At 39.4% G+C, this 20964-nt stretch overlaps 1 protein-coding gene across 1 annotated transcript in view; it reads right to left on the reverse strand.

Moving 5' to 3' along the window:
- The window catches only part of TTF2 (transcription termination factor 2), a 37192-nt gene extending 33676 nt beyond the window's left edge, over positions 1–3516 (reverse strand). Inside the window, exons 1-3 of the mRNA XM_069478914.1 lie at positions 3461–3516; positions 3279–3381; positions 1657–1743 (exon numbers count right to left, since the gene is read on the reverse strand). Coding sequence (XP_069335015.1) covers positions 1657–1743; positions 3279–3381; positions 3461–3488 — 218 coding nt within the window. The 5' untranslated portion in view covers positions 3489–3516. The remainder of the gene's footprint in view (positions 1–1656; positions 1744–3278; positions 3382–3460) is intronic.
- Between the last annotated feature and the right edge of the window lie 17448 nt (positions 3517–20964).

Here is a 20964-nt window from a genome sequence, read left to right on the forward strand (position 1 = left end):
GTACAGAGAATATAGAAAGAACTCTTCCAACTCAATAAAAAGACAAAAATTTAAAAACGAGCAAAAAATCCTATCTATGTAACAATTTTGAAATGACAAAATTTTAGAAATAAAGAACAGATTCATGGTTGTCAGGGGTGAGGAGGGCAGATGGGGAAGGAAGAGGGTGTGGTTATGACAGGGCAACAGGAGGGGTCCCGTGATGACAGAACCGTTCAGTACCTTGACTGTAGTGGCCAATACATGAATCTACATGTGTATAAAATTGTATAGAACTAAATACATACACACACAAATTAGCAAAAGTAGAGCTATCTTTACCAATAAAATCAGTGGATTGTACCAAAGTCAACACCCTGTTTGTGATATTATACTAAGTTTTGCAAATCTCACCATTAGAGGAAAGTGGGTCAAGTCCACAGGGGATCTCTCTGTATTATGTCTTACAACTGCTTGTGAATCTAAAATTACTCTATAAAAATTTCTAGTAAAAAATGGGCAGAAGATTTAAACAGATATTTCAAGATTTTCTCATGGCAAATAAGCACATGAAACAAACAGTGGTACATTTATAAATGGAATTTGACTCAGCAATAAAAAGGATGAATTACTGACACACATGATACAGATAAATTGCACAGGCATTGTTAAGAAGTCAGGCACAAAAGAGTACATACACTATTATTTCATGTATACGAAGTTCAAGAACAAGCAGAACATATTTAAAGTGATAAAAATCAAAACAGTGATTGCTGATGGGGGGGGTTAGGGATGGAAGGGGCAGAATTAACTGGAAGAGGGTAGATGGCTCTTACAGGGGTGATATTTTGGCTTGGATCTTGCTTATGTGGACAGGTGTATACATTTCTCAAAACTCACCTGGTTGAACTCTCAAAATCTGTGCATCTTTACATAGCATGTAAAAATTGTGAAGATGATACTCCACTGCCTTTATTTTTGGGGGGACAATCTAGAATATATAATTCTGAAGTGTACAGAATACCATACAAAGACTATCACATCCTGGCCCTTACCTTCCTATCCAGCTTTGTCTCCTGAAGTCTCCACTTAAACAATATGCTAAACTATTGCCCAACCAAATGCTTGCAATTCCTGAAAATACCATGTTACTTAATACCTCAGTACCCTAATGCAAGGTATTAACCCATTAAATATGACCCTTCTCTAAGGGTAGTGAATCCCTACTTATCTTGCAATACTCGTGACAAATATCTCCCACCTATATAGACTTCCCTGCCCTTCCCAAATTCCCACATAAATGAAGGGAAACTATCATTTATTAAGTACTACATATAAACTAAACATAGACATTTTTATGCATTACCTTGTTCTAGTACCAGAATTAGAAAGTTTACCAGTTAGTAGCCATTGGTGGGCTGATGTTATTGGCTACTGGAGAGTTGGAGAGGGATGATGGTGGAGCTATTTTACCTGGAAATTCACCAGAGGTCAAGCTCCTCAGATGAACTAGTTGCTCAGCATTAGGGTGTGACAGCCCAGAAGACACTCAATACATACAGAAATACTGTTTGTTTTTTAATAATGACTTTTAAAGACAATCCTAAAACATACCTGGCTCCAACTCTTTGAGGAAAAAAAAGGAAGTACATTTAGATGTTCCTTTTGGACACTTACCTGTATTCTTTCTTGCCCTGTGGCAGAAGCAAGCCCTGAAGCTCTACCACAAAATCCTCATGCAATAAACAATGAGAAACAGGAATGCTAGAGAAAGGAATTGAAAACATTTTAAGAGGTAAGGAATGGAGGTCAACATCCTAAATCAAAACTATGGGTTTTAAACCAAGAGTCTATGTATGACATCCACTAGGTTTGTAATTCCCACACGTTGTTGTTCTACGTGAATTCCTGTGGGGAATTAGATTTCACCTTTTCCTACTCCCTCAAATAAAGAATGACAATATATTTTTCTTGATGACTCAAAAGTTTAAAACTATACTGTGCTATGTGATCTCTACACTTTGAAACCCCTAGGAATGAATGAAGTCTCTAAGGCTGGCTGTGAGGCCCTACATCAACTTTCCCCATCTTCTTCCATCATCCCTTCCCTTTCACGACCGGTTAGTTGTCAATTAGTGTTATTCACGTACCTACTTCTGACAACACATTCTTATAATATGTTTCTTGCTTGGCATAAGTTTTTTAACCACCCCCTCCCAAGTTATCATGAAAGAATTTAAATATATATAACAATTGAGGGAAACATGTTTGAGTGAAGTTCTAAAGTACTCTCCTATAACTTGTAGCATTTTTTTAGCCTATATTCTGGTTATCAAACATATTCCAAATAAATCAAGTTTATCAAATAATTGTCTTCAAGTATTTTACTAGTTTGTATAGCAATGTTTATATAAATGGGATTCTATATAAGAGCATGTTTCTCTTAATATAAAACCAAATCTTATTCAACATTAATGCTTTTCTAGTACTGATATCCATTATGCACTTTACACATAATATGGAAAAAAATAACTTCTCTATCAAGTTCAGCTGAACAGAAAACAGAAAAGTGTTTAATGTATAGTTTGAAATTCACATATAAAATGTAGAAATTTGGTGTGAAAATATTAATACGATGAGAAAGTATTAACTTTTCTCACGTTAGAGAAAATGCTTAACATTTCTGGGCTTCAAATTTCAAGTATGTAAAACCAGAGTTCTAAATCAGATCTCAGCTGTTTCTCTCAGCGCTAATCCCTAAAGTAACATACTTCTTGGGCTTATCAATCTCACCATTTAGATGCAGAGAATCCTTTTTTTAAAAGGCTAACACAATGTAAGTGTTTTAAACACAAACATTTAAAAGACAGGCCTAAAACTAGTACAACACAGGGCCAAAGTATTTTCTACTATGCCTGCTGTGTGTCCTCACTTCTTTAAAGGGGGGAGGGAGGCTGTCCGTGCAGAAGGGAGTGGCTAAGGACTGACAGGCGAATATAAACCCAGACATAGAAAACACCAGAAGGATCCAGATGTAGCAGGATCCTCCATTTTACAGGTGGGGGGAATCGGTGGCCCAGAGAGGGAAAGTAACCAGCCTTGGGCCACACAGCCAGAGTAGCCAAGCGTCTTCCTCCGAATACGCTACCCTGAGATTACCAACTGCTTAAAGGAGCCTGACACCGCAGAGCAGGACCCCGCCACTCCTAGTCCTTCTGGCGCCAGACTGCGCTGAGCCGGCAGCCCCTCTCGGGAGGCCCTGGGCGGTCAGAGGGACTCATGCCCAGCTCGGGACCTACTCGGTGGCCTGCACGAAGCCGCACGTGTCCGCCCGGCACACGTAGAAGCTCTTTCCCTTATTCGGGCCATCGCGGACACCGGTCTTCAGAAAGCAGAAAGTCCCTGAGAAGACAAGAAAGTCAACGATTATTCGACACTAGATCGACAGGCACCCGGGAAACCTAAGACCCTGGCCACTCACCGTGCTCGGGGCACTTAACTACTTCCATCACTCTCCAGCTCTCGCCTTTCCGCGAGCCCCGGCCCCAACTTCTGCTTCCGCCTTTTACTCCGCCCCTCTTCATTCAGAAACCAATCATCATTCACCTTCTGTGGTCTTCACTCGCATAGCTGTTATCAGCCAATCATATAGGGAACTTGCTCACCTCCAACCAATCACAGCCACCCTCAGGCTTGGCGCGCCCGAAATCAAATATGAAGCGAGTGGGCGTGGAGAACCTGGCATTTGCTGTCTGGGGCGTGGCTGAGGCGGGAGGGCAGGGTAGAGGCTGGCGGGTTTCCGGAGCAAGGGAACAGGGAGAGGCGGGACTGTGGCCGAGCCGGCTCTGGTTTGCACTTAAGACGAAGAGGCAGCCCTAGAGGGAGCACGAGTTCCAAGGTTCTGAGAGCCTCTCTGAGCCGGGGCCTGGCCTTTGCGCGCTCTGGCTTTGCGCTGGCTCGCTGGGCCCGGGAGGCCTGGAGAAGCAGCCGCTGGTGGCCGAGCGACGGGAGCGGGGGCGCTGGGGGCGTCCTGTGAAGCTGCCGCGGTGCATTGAAAAGCCTGTAATAGAGCAGGCGCAAGGATTTCTCTAAGACCCACAACAATGCTTTAAATTAGCCTAGTGCTTTAGGCTTCACAAAGTGCTTCCACATACACGTCTCTAGTGACTAAACAACCTGGGGAGAAGGGTAGCGTTTTACGGATGATCCTGAGAGTCATAAAAGTTTGAGAGACTCACCCAAGGCCAAAGGGTTAGTGAGTGGGCGATCTATGGGCAGGTGCCCAGGTCTCAACTGCAGGTTCCCTGCCATGTGGCCGGCGCAGCTGCCTCCTGTTTTGTACTGGATGTTCCCTAGGCTGTCTTAGCGAGGAAGCCCTGAGTTCTAAGAGTCAAAGTAGAAACAAGGCGGGGGCGGGGGGAGATAGATTACCCTTGGTGAAGGCGAGCTTTACTTTATATATTTTGTATTGTCAAATTTTTCCTACTGATATGCTTTTGTATTTTTAAAATCAAGGATGAAGTTAAATGAAAGGGAACTGTGTTTGAAATTGTAATCAAATCTATTAACAAAAAGGGAGCAGTAGATATCAGATTTATTGCAATAGAGATGGCTTCATATTACAGCTATTGAGGACCATATGTCCCAGACATATGGTGTGGCACCTGCAACTGTTCTTGTGGGGACAGTAGAACAGAAAATCTGTAATGTGTAGGAAATCTGGGCTATATGATAAATGTAAATGTTATGGGGGTCCAGAGGAGGGGAGACAAACCTGAGGTATCATTTTTTAATTAAACAGTACTTATTAAATAGTTTTTTGCACACCCAATGTGGACTAGGTGCTTCAGAATTATAAAATTCATTTATTCACACACATAAAATTTAAAACAATTCTAATCAAAAGGAGCTTACTCAATATTTGGAGGAGACTGAACTAGCACATATCGGACACTTAAATAACAACTTAAAACAGTATTTAAATGTCAAAATGGATGGAATTAGCATCTTTCTTTATCTCTAGGGATAAAGAAAGATGCATCTGGAATTTCGAAAGTGGAATTAGTTTATACCTAACTACCCTTCTGAAACAGATAAATTTAGAGATAAGACAGGAACAAAAAAATAAGCAAATAAATAGGTAGAGATATTTTCATTATTCCCAAATTGTAATTCTTGCAATTGAGAGATTTTTATGTACATATTTAATAGGTGTTGTATTGGGAGAAGTATACCATGAATACTGGATTTGCAGGGAAAGGGGCATGGTATTTAATTCTTTCTTGAGTAATATCATATTGAAACAAGACACAATCAGGGCCTCTTAAATATCTCATTAAGGAAGAAGCTCTTCCTCTGCAAGTACCAAAGCCAATATCTCAAGTCAATTCCCGTAAAAGTGTGCACAGCCAAATCATAAAAAGGAGAAGTATTTCTTCCATAAATTTTGGATATGCTAGATCAAAATGTTTACTCTCTAGACAACTTATCCCATCTCATCATATTTACAAGAGTGAAAAAAAGAAGTTTGACATTGGGTGAAAGATAGTCATAACTAGAAACATTTTTTTTAAATTAATTTTTATGCCTATTGACATGAACTATAATAATTATACAATATACACTTGTCAAGATACATACATACATTAGTGGTATGTATGTTACTTTTTATTCTTAATTTATATTTATATTTTAAGTTTTATTCTTCATTAGCCTGGAGAGACCTGTTGGGGTGGGGAATCTGCAGCCTCAAGCCCACATGTGGCCCTCCAGATGCCCAAGTGCGGGCCCTCAACCAAATCCAAACTGAACAGAACAAATCCCTGCACACTACCTTACTGAGCCACTCCTAAAACTTTGGAACCAGATAGAGTCCATAGATTAATTTTTTTTTTTTCCTGGCTCAAAGTCACAGAGCTGACACCAGCAGATCAGGGACTGGAAGCCATGTTTCCAGATTTTCAATCCAGTTCTTACCACTACAGTATATTTATAAAGCATATTTAGTGATTCAGATATTTAACCCATACATGGATAAGCATTAGGTGTTTGTTGTAGTATACAGACAAGCTCAACAAATCCAAGATTAAAAACAAAACAAAAAAGCTCAAGTCCTACCATTTTATAAATGATCACTAGGTAGCAGCATAGTAACATAAAAACCAACCCGAAGGCCCACCCTCTTCTGCTGTTTCATTCTTTTTGTTTAAAGATTTGTAATGGTAAATCAATTTCATTTCATTTTGTGCCTTTCAAACATATGACTATTTTAAACTTGTCCTTTGACATAGGCACAGTCAGGGTGATATTATAGTGAGAACAAATCTGGTTATAATTTGAAAAGCCAAGAGACTTTACAAATTCTTTTGTTGTATCAATATTTTGCAGTATTAGATTCCAAATTTCACTGTTTTTAAAATATTATTCCAAAAGTGGTTCAAAGCAAGCTCTTCCTCATCTTTTTCTTTGTTTGGTAAATATATAATTCTTTTTTAGTGAATTATAAAGTTATGCCACCACCACCACCACCACAATCTAGTTTTAGAACACTTCTATCACCCAATGACTTTCCTTAAATCTGTAGGTAGCTAGTCAATCACTACTAACACCCCCAGCTCCAAGGCAACCACCGATATGCTTTCTATCTTTATAAATTTGCCTTTTCTGGACATTTCATATAAAAGAAGTCTTAAAATATGTAGGCTATTGCCTCTGTTTTTTTTTCACTTACAGAATACTTTTGAGGTTCATCCATGTTGTAGTATGTATCAATATGTTACTCCTTTTTGTTGCTAAATTGTATTCCATTGTATTCATTCAACAGTTAGTGGACATTTAAATCATTTTCCCTTTGGTGTTATTAGAAATAATATTGTTGTGAACATTAACTTGAAAATCTTTATGTGAATGTTTATTCTAACTCCTCTTGGACAGATAACTGTATGTGGAATTGCTGGGTCATATGGTGAGTTTATGTTTACCGTTTTAAGAAATTGCCAAACCATTTTCCAAAATGGTTGTACCATTTTGTATTCCCATGAGCAATGTATGAGGGTTCCCAGTTCTCCACATCCTCACCAACATTTGTTATTGTCTGTCTTTTTTGTTACAGTCATTCTAGTAGGTATGAAGTGGTATCTCATTTATGTTTTAATTTGCATTTCCCTATTTATGTTGCTTATTTATGTTCCCTATTTTCATGTGCTTTTTAGCTATCATCTCCCTCTTTTTAAATGGTCTTAGAAGTCTTTTTCTTTTAAAGGTTTGTATGGAAGTTAAACTAAAACCTAAATAAAAATGACATTGTTATTAATCCAAGGAGATCAAGGAAATAGTAATGGTTTGTATAATGTTAAATAACAAAATTGCTTATGTACTATGGCTATAGTCATGTCAAAAATATTTTTACCCACAACAAACTATTAACTTTTAAGACTATATATTGTATGATTGTATTTATATACCTCTGGGAAGTTGGGTTGGGAGATTGGTGCAGTTTTTATTTTCTACAACTAGCATGTATTGCTCTTATGATTTAAAAAAACCAATAAAGATATTGAAAGCAGACACATAGGAAAAACTAACAAAGAGAATGCACCAAAATAATAATGCTTAAGATGGTAGGATTAGTGGTGGGGTTTTTTCCCATTGTTTTTTAATACAGCATATAATATTATTATACTGTGAGCAGTAGAGTAGTCATAGGCCCCACATCTCTGCACTTCCACCAAAACACCTGTTACACTTGTCTAGTTCTCAACCTAGTTCTCTAATCCTGACCTTCCTGTAATTAATCCTTTCTTTCCTTCATTTTCTTCATCCCCTCTGAAACCTCTTTTTGGTATCTAATTCAAATCTTATACCAAACTATCTTTCCCCTTAACTCTACTCTAGTTATTCTGCTTAATTCTAACCTTTCCCTCAACCTTCATTCCAAATATCGCTAGAATACGGCTCATTTGTTCCCTGAAATCCTTGCTGCTTTACACATTGCAGATAACCTAGAGTCTGAAGACCACTTGCAGCTATGTGCTTGTTTCCTGGCAGTCGTCCTGAGCTGTATTTCTTCTGGAAGGCTACACACGGCACTAGGGTAGATTCCAGGTTCTCAAGTGGAGAATGAATATACCGCCCACAGCTCTGAAGATTTTTACCTTGAAGTTTTTGAGCCTCCTTGAATGCTGGGATCTTAGGGGCTGAGAAAGCTCTGGCAAAGTTCTAGCTAATTCTCCCTACTTTTCCTTTCTCAGTTAACCTGGGAGCGGGAACAGAGCAGCCTCTGTTTTGTGCTGTAATTTTTTGGTACTAAAATGATCTTAAAAGAACTCATCAAACTTTTTAAAACATGAATCAGATTCTGTTCCTCTTCTGCTTAAACTTCCTCAGTGGCTTTCTGTTAGACTTACAGAAAGAGGTTAAATCCTCCTCTTGGTCCATTTGGGCCTCATACGATCTGGCCCTGCCTCACCTACTGCCATTTTCCACCTCGCCTGCTGTGTTCCACAACCTCCACCTGCTTCCTGTTCCTCAATACGCCAAGCTTTGTCTTGCCCTAAGGCCTTTGTTCATATTGTGCTTTCTGCCTGGAATGCTTCCCCCAGTTCTTTAAAAACCCACCCCTCATCCTGTGTGTCTCAGCAAGCATCACCTCAGTGACACTTGCCCTGAGTACTTCATCTACAGAGGTCTTTCCTTGTTCTCTCTCTCTGCACCCTGTTTGCTCCCGGCATAACATTCAGTTTGTAGTTGTCTGTTTACTTATTTATTGTCTATCTCCCCCATAGGTGATACATGTAAGTGCCAAGAGAACAGGAACTTATTGCTGTTTTGCTCACACCTCACTGTAGACACAGCACATAGAAATTCAATATATATCTGTTAAAGAGAATGAATGAAACCGTAGAGTGACTCAGCTTAGCTCATGCAGAGGTTAAAAGAAAAAGGAACCGAACAGTGGAAGGAACCCTAAAGCCCCCTAGCGTGCCCTCCCAATCCCTTCCACAGCAGCCTTCATGGATTCAGCATAGAAACTTCCACTTAGAGCAAGTTCTCTATTTGGATATCTCAAAATGTCAGTTAATTCCAATGCATATTGAGCAGAAATCTTTCTGTCTGAACCTTCTACTTTCTTGTCATCTGGAGTTACACATAATATACCTAATATTTTTTACATCACTTTAAAATATTTGAGCATGGCTATTTCATCCTCTCCACACTTCGCACACATTCTTTCCCCAGAGAAACTTTTCCAACTGCTTCAATTCTTCTCTCTCCTCCAGATCCCCTCACTAGTGTTTTTCAATAAATGTTTGCTTAATTTGAGGCATCTCAAATAGAATTCAATGTGAAAAATATCATGGGATAATTATCTCCTTTATTTTGGATGTGACCACTTTTTATATGCAATGTATTATAAAACTGCAAACATTTTTTTCCTCTCTTTTTAAACAAGTATGTCATGCTAGTAATTTATATCAAGTGTGCAAGCAATGAAAACCACTGCTTTCATTTTTCATTTATGAGTTCATCCCCCCTACCTGGTGCATTTAACTGCTTAAACTTAACTAAGGATTCTGTATTTCATCTTGTTAGTTTTAATCCATTATTCTAGCCTATCTAGATTTCTTTGAATTTTGTTCCTGTCAACTGACTTATTAAGGCTATCTCCTGACTCTGTGTCAACTGAACGCTTGACAAGCCTGCTCTCTTTGCCTTAATACAAGTTGCCAATAAAAATGCTGAACAAGGCAGAGCACTTTAGCACCACGGGGAGAGGTCTCCTCCAAGTAAACATGGCGCCCTGGTCATCATGCTTTGGGTATGTGTGTTCACTCCAGCATGGAGTCACACGACGTGCACGTGTTCCTCTCGTCCAAATGCCGTGCTGCAGTTCACGCATGCCTGGATCTGTAGCTGTCCCTTGACTTACCAGCATGCAAAGCACAGCAGAAAAGGAAGTGTGGTTAATCTGGCATGGCCTTTTCTTGGTGAGCAGCAGAGGAAGCAGCCTAGAGGCCTCGGGGGGTGTGGCTCTTCAGGACAAAGGCTCTCGCCTCACATTAGCTAGTGATTCATTCAGTCACACCATCTCCTGTCTGGTTGGTTTGCCTCACAACATCTGTCACGTCTCCATTCTTACTGAATCTGCCCCTCCCTCCTCTCCCTCTTGGTGCTCTCTCAAGGTGCACAGGCATTTGAAGGAAGGCTAGGAAGGTTCTAAGTGAGGGATTTCTATGGTCTCACAAGGAGAAGAGGAAGAGTTATCTCTTTTGATGATCTGAGGCAGCCTCCCTGGGTAGCGTGGTGCAGAAGCCAGGACATCCCCTTCAAAAGATCTCGCTCTTCCCAGCAATTCTGTTCCTTTTTAGTACTTTCTCACCCTCCCTTTTGGACTGAACTTCCACCTTAGTGGAAGCTGACATGTCAGTTTCCACACACAGTAGACAGAACTTATTCCGCCTGCTGTACCAGAGAGACAGCGAGGCCTGGCCTTAGTGCTGTGGGGCAGGGGATGTGTGGTTCTTTCTGTGGTTTGTGGGCTTCTATTTCTGCTTTCTCACTCATATGTGCTAATTGCTCATTTCTTCCCTCCCATTCCTCTTTTTCTGCTGCTTTCCCCCACCCCCTCCCCCTAGCCCTCCAAGCTTCCCCTTCAGTCCAGGGCAGACAAAAACAGCATGAATGATCAGCTGTGGAGGAGCAGTTGTCCAGGCTCTTTGCATTCCCATCCAGAGCTCTGCATGCATGTTTAAGCAATCCCTTTCCGTCCTTACACTTTTTTATGATGACACCATTCCTGCCACTTCTGTGATTACCTATTTCTGATGGAAGAGCTGGAGCATCGCTTAGTGGACGTGGGGAAATTCTACTCAGTTCACTTGACTGGTTTTGTTCTTAAGTTGTATATCCTACCCAAGTGTGCACATGCACGATAAAAAATATCAAACAGGTAGCAATCAAATAATTTACTCCATCTGAGCCATGTCAATGGACATGAAGAGCACACCTTAGGTACAGCGCAAACCACAGTTCCAATCATTAATTATGCTGTCAATTCACCCTTGATCTGAATTGTGTTTCCCACAATTCATATGTTGAAGCCGTAACCCCCAATGTGATGGGGCCTTTAGGAGATAATTAGGTTTAGATGTGGTCATGAGGGTGGGGCCCCTATAAGATGGGATTATTTCCCTTATAAAAGACACCAGAGACCTTTCCCTCTCTACCATGTGAAGACACGGTGAGAAGGTGGCTTCTTTCCAAGCCAGGAAGAGAGCCCTCACCAGAAACCAAGTCAGCTGGTGCCTCAATCTGAGACTTCTAGCCTCCAAAACCATGAGAAAATCAATTTCTGTTGTTTTAGCCACCCAGTCTATGGTATTTTGTTAGTCGGCCCAAAAAGCTGACTAATACAAATTCCCAAGCTATCTGCCATGACGTTTGTTTTTCAAACGTGCTGTTTGCACTCAAATCTACGTGTAAATTGAATTAACTAATTAATACAGGTATAAGGTACCACAGGATAGGAGTCTCTGGTGACTCCATTTCTCATTAATTCCCATATATTTATATATCTTCACTTGAAACTCCTAGATTAAAAACTACACTGGATTCTCATTTAACTGTAAAGCACTCAGACAATTTTATCCACATGTTCCTCTGTCCACATTGTCTTAATATCCTGACTCTTTCCAGAAACTGTACACTTAGCTATCCCTAAATTAGTGTCTTGGGTTGAGAACCCAAGCAATGATCCCATTTTGTGGCAAAGCCCGTGCTTGCATTGGATTCCCAGGTCCTGTGCTCTCCACGGGCATGCTGAGAATTAGGAAGTGAAATGCAGGGATCTGGTTTCCTTTTCAGGAGTAGAAAGAATTAGGATGGCTAGCCTGCCAATCACGATGATGACACCTAACGTTTATGAGTTCTAACTCCTTCACATGTATATCTCATTTAATTCTCACAACGAACCCTGTGAAGTAATGGGTATTGTCCTCATTTTATGGGTGAGGAAAGTGATGCAAAGAGAGATTAACTGCCAAAGATTACTAATGTAGTCAGCTTTGAACCTAGATGGTCTGAATCTGGAGCTTATATTCCTGACATCATCTAAAAGGAGCAAAGAGTCAAAGTAGAAGACTATGAGAGGTAGTAGTTCATGACCTCCATTTTATCTTGTTGAAGCTTACTTCTTAATAAGAGCTCATATGTTTACTATTTCTTCTGTGTGGAAGGAGTACTAAATATGGCAGTTGCCTTTAGCTTTCTGTTGCCAGGTGGGAAATCTCCTGGTTTACTGCATTTGAACGATCCATACTCAATACTACAGTGGATACTATACTTTTCCTCAATCAATAAAAAAAGATTGAAGGGAGGTATTTAGACCTATGTGTATGTTAGGAGCTGATTGACGCTGGGCAAAGCCAGTAGTAACATTTATTCGATATTAAAGCTAAGCCAATCACTTCAGACTCCGGTAACACCACTCAATGTTTTGTTTCAATAGTGCTGCCTTTTGCACACGGCATCCCCGTCTATCGAGTTAAGGTCTAGAAGGTATTTGGCCCATGCTTAGGGAACACAGGTCATTCTCACATCAGCACCCTCTTATTGGGCTGGTCACATCTTGGGCATTGAGAACAGAAGAACTTTCAATTTCCTGCTGCCAGCAGAGTGGTACAAATAGCTGCTGTCAGACAGACCATTAAACAATACAAAGATTCCCTAAAGACACACTTAAGAACTTGTAGCATCTGCCTGCAGTCATGGGAGACCATAACAAAACATGCTCTTGTGTGTCTATTTGAGCAGCATCTGAAGCAGCACAGAATAGCCACCCAAGCAACATGTGTTGGGCTTAATGGAAATCTGTGGGGACCAGGGCAAAGAGTACAAAGGGGTCCCCTGCTCCCCCAGTCCAAATTCATCTCTCCTTTTCAGAACACACTGGCACTTAGAGACCCTGTGACAAAGCAAGCGCTTATCATTGTTCTTTGTCCCAGTGGTCTTCTTATTACCTTATGTGTACAGCTCTTTGCTCATGAGATGGTAGAATCTTTACAACTAGAGGAAGCACACTGTCATAGAAAGAACATTGATTTTGGAGCCAGTGCACCTGGGCTTAATGATCACGATCCTTAATGCCACTTAATGATCATGATACTGAACTGTTTTTTCCTGATTTATGGTTTGATGGCTAATTTTATGTGTCAACTTGATTGGGCCAAGATATGCCCAGATAGCTGGTAAGATACTATTTCCGAGTGTGTGGGGGTGTTTCATGAAGAGACTAGCATTTGAATCAGTAGACTGAGTAAAGACGATGCTTCCTCACTGATGTGGGTGGGCATCATCCAATCTGTTGAAGGCCCGAATAGAATAAAAAGAGGAAAGGTGAATCCTCTCTCTCTTCTTGAGCTGGAACATCCATCTTCTTTCCCCTGCCCTCGACATCAGAGCTCTTGGCTCTTGGGCCTTTGGACCCCAGGGCTTGCATCCCTTCACCCCTCAGTTCTCAGGCCTTCCTTCGCAGACCTGGACTTACATCATCAGCTTCCCCAGTTCTCAGGCCTTTGGACTCAGCCTGAATTATACCACCAGCTTTCTTGGTTCTCCAGCTTGCAGATGGCATATTACGGAGCTTCTTGGCCTTCGTAATTGTGCGAGACGATTCCCAGAATAAATCTCCTCTTATATATCTATACATATTCTAACAGTATCCTATTATTTCTGTTTCTCTGGATAACCTTGATGAACACAATGATTTAATCTCGGCTCCTTCACGATATTGTCGTAAGGATTCAATTCTTGTAACACACGATGGCTGCTCAATAATCTAAACATTAATTCCTTTCTCTTTTCCTTGTTGAGGGAAGGGACAATGTCAGTAACTTCTGCATGCCTAGCTCCTAACATAGGTCTTGGTACATACTAAATAGCAGAAAAATGGTTGTTGAATACATAAATCTTATCACTTCTCTTCCATATTAAAATTCCGTACTCTGTGTTGATCATCTATTTGGTCCCCAAATACTTTTTGAAAGAAAGATGTTTCCTTACAAAAAACCCCTTCGGTTTAATTTATTTACATACAGTAAGTTATATATTATTAATATCATTATATGTTATATATTAAGTTATTTACGTACAATAAAATACCTAAATCTTAAAAAGACAGCTCAAGGAATTTTTTACTTATGTATATACCCATGAAACCGCCCACCTAGATCAAGAAACAGAACATTTCAGTTGCTCCAGAAGTCTCCTTCATTTTACTTCTCAGTCAATATTTCCCCTGCCAGAGAAAATCATTATTCTGATTTCTCTCACCATAGATAGTTTTGCTGGTTCTTGAACTTTGTACCCTTTTGTGTCTGGCTTCTTTCATTCAACAAATGCTGTGAGATTCATCCATATTTTCATGTATGTCAGTAGTTTGTTCATTTTTATTACTGTATGATATTCAACGGTATGTATAAACTATAACTTATCCATTTACCTATTGATGGACAATGGTGTTTTTTTAGTTTTTAGAAATGATGAATAAAGCTGTGAATATTTGTGTGTATATTATTTGGTGGACATAGGCATTCATTTCTCTTGGGAAAAATTCCAGGAGTGAAATTGCTAGGTCATAGGGTAGCTCTATGTTTAGCTTTTTAAAAATCTACCAAACTATAGTATTTTGTAAAATAGTTGAACAAATTTACCCTCCAACCAGCAATGTATTAGGGTTCTAGTTGCTCCAGAGTCTTACTAGCATTTGATATTGTCAGTCTATTACATTTTCCATCCTGTTGTACGTATAAAGGTATCTCAGTGTTTTAATTTTCATTTTTCTGATGAATAATGATGTTGAGCATCTTTTCATATGCTGTGGCCATGAAACTGTACTACTCATATCTTCCTTCAAGGAAAACTACTGCAAAGAGCATATCTGATCTTCAGATCTAGCATGTACTCATACTGAGGCCACATTTGACTGGGCTTCTCCCAGCCAAAGACTAAGCATGACAGAGATACTACAGCTAGGCTATTTCTCCCCATGGGGTGCTCCTTCAGTAGGTAACCTTTCTTCAGAGACTCCCTATCAGCTTGTCTCAGATTATCTCAGAACTGCTGTGCAGTCTGAAATTCTTCCTCTATAGTCCTTCTTCCCTCCCTGTTTTCTTTCACAGATGCCAGGCCTGCATCACAATCAAGGGCTCTTCCCATCTTCTGCTCCATCCCCTTTTTTTCTTCACTGGTATTGCCCTCAATAGATCCCTTGCATGTCTAATCCTATCTTGGTTTATGTTTCTCAAAGCACCTGAACTGACACATACGTTTATTGACTATTCTGAATCAATGTTCAAGACTTTTATCTTTTCTTTTTCAAGCCTTTTGCCCATTTTTAAATTGAGTCGTGTGCTCTCCCCTTTTAAATTGATTTACAGGAGTTTGGTATATATTCTGGATATAAGTCTTTGTCAGATACGTTTTGTGACTATCACTCTCCCAATATTTGGTTTGTGTAATTACTTTCTTAATGTTGTCTTTTGATGAACAGAAATTTTTAATTTTAATAATGTCCAATTCATCAATTTTTTTCTTTTACCATATAAAATGTGAGGTAGATGTTAAGGTTCAATTTTTTCCATATGATAATCCAATTACTCCAGCACTATTTATTAAAAAAGGCATCCTTTCCCCACTATAGTAGCACTGATAATAGAAATAAGGTAAATGTACACGTATGCCTATATTTCTGGACTCCATCATTCTGCTCCATTGGTTTCTTTGTTTATATACGCACCTATTCACACAGTCTTCATTACTGCAGTTTTATATTATGTCTGGAATCTGAGAGTATAATTTCTCCAAATTTTTATTCTTCAATATTGTTTTATTGATCCTAGGTAATATGTATTTTCATTTGATGTTAGAATGAGCTTGCCAATTTCTAAAAATACCTGAGATCTAAATTGGGACTCCATTAAACCATGGTTTCTCAACCTGACACTATTGGAATTTGAGGCCAGATAATTCTTTGTTGTGAGGGAGGGAGGCTGTCCTGTGCATTGTAGTATGTTTAGCAGCATAGCTGGTCTCTACTTACTAGACACCAGTAGCAAGCTGTGACACCAAAAATCTCTCTCCATAAATTGCCAAATGTCCTTTGGGGAGCAGAGGACATTGCCACCCCTCCCCACTGATAACAACTGTACTAAATCTATAAATCAACTTGGAAAAAATTGGCATCTTAATGACATTAAGCCACTCAATCCATGAAAATGGAATCTCTATTTAATTAGATCTTCTTTATCTCAGCAATATTTTATAGTTTTCAATGTAGAGTTTTTGCACATCTTTTGTTTAATTTATTCCAAGGCATTTGATGATTTTATGCTATTAAGCATGGTAATTTTCAAATTAATTTTCCAATTGTGTATTTTAAATATATAAAAATAATGTTAATTTTTTTATCAACATGTTAATCTTATATCCAGCAACATTGTTTGTAGATACTTTCAGATTTTCTACAAACATAATCAAGTTACCTGCAAATAAAAATAGTTTACCATCTTCTGTTTCAATCTTTTTACCTTTTTTTTCATTGTCTGTTCTTGTTGCATTGGCTAGGACCTCCAGTATAAGGTTCAATAAACATAGTGATAGTTAACATCCTCTAACTACAGGGGAAGCATTCAATAATCCACTATTTAGTATCATACTCTTTATCAACATTAGAAAGTTCCCCTCTACTACTAGTTTACTGAGAAATATTATTAAGAATAAGTGTTAAATATTATTAAACTCTTCTGCATCTGTTGAGATAACTGAGTGTTTTTTCTTTATTCTGTTAATATAATGATTTACATAGATTGAATTTTAAATATTAAACCAATTTTGCATTCCCTATTATAAATCATGCTTAGTAGTAAATTGTGATTAAACCATGATTGGTTGTGATTGGTTGTGATTTTATATATTACAGAACTCTATTGAGGATAGGTAAAGACTTCTTAAACAGTACATAAAAACTGAACATTCACCTAATTTATGTTTCCTACTGCCACTGCAGTAGGAAAAGGATGCTCTTTTAAAAAATATGATACTGGATCAATGGAATAATCATATAGAGAAAAATAAACCTGACCTTTATCTTACTTTTTTACTGTGGTAAAATATATACAACATAAAACTTACCATCTAACTATTTTTAAGTGTACATTTCACTGGTATTAAGTTCAATCACATTGTTGTGCAACCTTTCCCACCATCCATCTCTGGAATTTTCCCAAATTAAAACTCTATAACCCATCAAACAATAATTCCCTATTTCCCCCTCCTTCAGGCCTAGAAACCACCATTGCACTTTCAGTCTCTATAAATTTGACTGCTCTACCTTCCTCAGATAAGTGGAATCATACACCATTTCTCCTTTTGTGACTGGCTTGTTTCACTTAGCGTCATGTCTTCAAGGTTCATCCACATTGTAACATGTGCCAGAATTTCACTCCGTTTTGAGGATGACTGATATTTTATTGAATGCATATTCCATATTTTGTTTATCCATTCATCCTTCAATGGACACGGGGCTGCTTCCTCCTTTTGGCTATTGTGAATAACACTGCTATGAACATGGGTGTACAAATATCTCTTCATGTCCCGGCCTTCAGTGATTTTGGGTATATACTCAGAAGTAGAATTTCTGGATCATAAGGGTAATTCTATTTTTAATAAATTTTGAGGAACTGCCATACTGTTTTCTACAGCAGCTGCATCATTTTACATTCCCATCAGTAGTACAAAAGAATTCTATCTCATATTTTATACAAAATTAATGTACACAAAAATTAATTTGAGATGTATTATAGACCTACTTTTGAATGGTAATGCAATGAAGCTTCTAGAAGAACACATAGACAAATAGCTTCATGATCTTGAGATGTAGGCATGGCCTTGAGATGCCGTTTTGGTGTCACAGTTTTGGTATTCATTAATGGCTTTAGTATGTGACACAGGGATGACAAGGGACAGAATTCCACCCCTCAAAGCATTTTAATTACCTTGCACAACATCTTATGTCTCACGCTGAATTTGAGTACCTTTCAATAGATATGCATACTCCACCTGCTCTAGTGTTCATCCCTCCCTAAGGACTTTCCCCAGACTGATAATTTCTCTTTGCTTGCCTGCCTGGACCCTGAAACATTTAAGTTTATGATTCCTGGTCAATAGTATTATTGTGCTCAAAGAATTTTTACTGATACGTGTTTTGATTAGGGACTTACTGCATGTATACATATGCATGTCATCAAAAAACATTCATTGTTATTGTCATAGTATATCTCTGTTATATTGGCCTGGGACTTTCAATTATTACTATTACAACTAAGAAAATGTTGAAAATCCCTCACACTGAAGAACTACTTATTTTGTACATAATAAAAGGTAAGGCAGTAGGCTTTAAACTTGCACCAGTGGTATAGGGCAGGTTCCGGATTACCTTGTCTCTCCATGTGAATGCCATGCATGCGCATAAAGCCATAGGGAAAAACCTCCCAGCAGAGCTCGTATGAATTCCCAGAATCCTGAGGAATCCCTAAAATATTTGAAGGACACTGTAGATGGTCAAAACCCTGTGTATTTTTTTCTTTTTTTTTTTTTTTTTTGAGACAGAGTCTCACTTTGTTGCCCGGGCTAGAGTGCCGTGGCATCAGCCTAGTTCACAACAACCTCAAACTCCTGGGCTCAAGCAATCCTCCTGCCTCAGCCTCTCGAGTAGCTGGGACTACAGGCATGCGCCACCATGCCCGGCTAATTTTTTCTATATGTATTTTAGTTGGCCAGATAATTTCTTTCTATTTTTAGTAGAGACGGGGTCTCGCTCTTGCTCAGGCTGGTCTCGAACTCCTGACCTTGAGCGATCCACCCGCCTCGGCCTCCCAGAGTGCTAAGATTACAGGCGTGAGCCACTGCGCCTGGCCAAGACCCTGTGTATTAATAAGTATCCTGAAGCAAAAGCCTACAGAATTTGGATTATTAATATTATTGATTTCATTTCATTTATATGCACGGACAGGTAAGGCCTGGAAAAACTTGGGTTATGCTGCCACTCATTTATGACTTGAAATGGTTTAAAACTTCCCTCCGTATAAGTATCTGATTTTATCACCATAACAACCATATGAGGTAGGTATTATTATCTCCAGATTTTCCCCATAGCAATGGATGTGAGCATAGTGTTTATTGTGGAAAGAGCCCAGGACTTCTCAGCAAACTTAAATTTGAGCTCTTACTCTTCCTCATATGGCTGGGTGATCCTAGATAAATCCCAACCTCTCTGAGCATTCATTACTTACCTGTAGGACAGGAATAATAATCTCTTTTATATGAAGATGCTGTGAAACTCTGACATGATGAACAAATCCTGTATAATTTTTAAGACTTATGGCATATAACTTTCTACAGTTGCATTCTTCTGCCATAAATCAGTTATTCCTATACATGTCTCAATACACTAAAAACAATGCAAGGAGCACCCATGCCCTCATCATGTCTGTGTCGCCTTGTCTTGCGCAGAGTGGCTACTCAGTACGGTGGTGTGCAACACCCCAGGGGTGGTAACCTTCCCACCTCTAGCATGAACCTGGTAGAGTGGAGTCAAACTTCAGAATGGCTCGGACTAGCCACCAATCCTGAGAGCCTAAGATTATTTACTAAATTAATCAGATATACAACAGATTCAAATATAAATAGGTCAAATCAATGTTCTTAGGAACGTAATACATGGCTAAGAGAGACAGAACATTAACCATTAGAAGAGAGCAGGGGCTGGCAAACTTTCTCTGTAGGGCCAGACAGTAAACATTTTAGGCTTTGTGGATCATATGGTGTCTATGAAAACTACTCAACTCTGCCATTTTATCACGAAAGCAGCCATAGATCGTATATAAGCTAATGGGAGTGACTGTATCCCAATATATTCATTGTATTTTAAAAAATAGGTAGTGGGCCACATTTGGTCCATGGGCCGTGGTTTGCCAACCCCTCCTGTTGCCGAGGAGGATTTAGAACACAAAAAGCCAAAAGTAAAACCAGCTGGTGACATAAAATGGTAAAGTTAAAATCGATAAGTAAAAGTAAAGCTCTCCATTAAGTTTCAAAAACTAAAACGAACAAGTATATAATTGGAGAGAGAAGAGATTCCATGTAAAAATATCTACCAAATTGGATCGAGACAAAGTTTAATCTGGAAGTTCAAAAGGAGAAGCCTTTGGGGTTTTTATTGCCTGAAACTTACTGTGGGACAAACAGCTGCTTAGAAAATTTAATGTGCTCTAGATCCCATTGATGAAAGCAGAGCATCAAGAACAAACAAGGTGGCCATGCTAGAGGAGCAGGGCTGTGTCTGAGTCACCTCGGGGTCCTTGTCCCTGTCACAGTGCCCAACGTGCAGGAGGTGCTCACTGTAAATATTACTTCCTGGGCTTTGCTCTGGCTGGCACGCTTTGATATTTGAGGGTCTCCTCTGTGCAGCCTCTGTGCTGGATTCACATGCAAGGAAGAGGTGTTTGAGCTAAGAGCGGAAGGGCAGTGCCCAGGCGAAGAGAGGGGTGAGGGGTTGGGGGAAAGGGTGCTACGGGCAGAGGTGCAGCGGCGTCGTCTGCTCTGTGATTATCTGACGGCTCACAGTTCCGTTCTTTCCTTTCAAAGCCCAATTAAAACACAGATTTCTAAAATCTGAGGGTAAAGGGTCATCACACTTTCTAAGAAATCTTCATTTCACCTTTGTTTTCTGTAAAAGTATCCTCCCTTACCTGGGGGAGAAGAAATGTGTCGACATGTTTAAGGAAACATTTGGAGTGTTTCAAACGAGACCATAAAGGGACATGAATTTAAGGAACTGGTAGGTCTACAGTGGGAGTTCTCATAGCCATCAATAATCCCCTTGCAAAGGAACTAATTATGTTTGGAGAGGACATGTGTGCCTGATAAAAT

This window comes from Eulemur rufifrons, chromosome 8, assembly GCF_041146395.1.
Source record: "Eulemur rufifrons isolate Redbay chromosome 8, OSU_ERuf_1, whole genome shotgun sequence".
Taxonomy (NCBI): domain Eukaryota; kingdom Metazoa; phylum Chordata; class Mammalia; order Primates; family Lemuridae; genus Eulemur; species Eulemur rufifrons.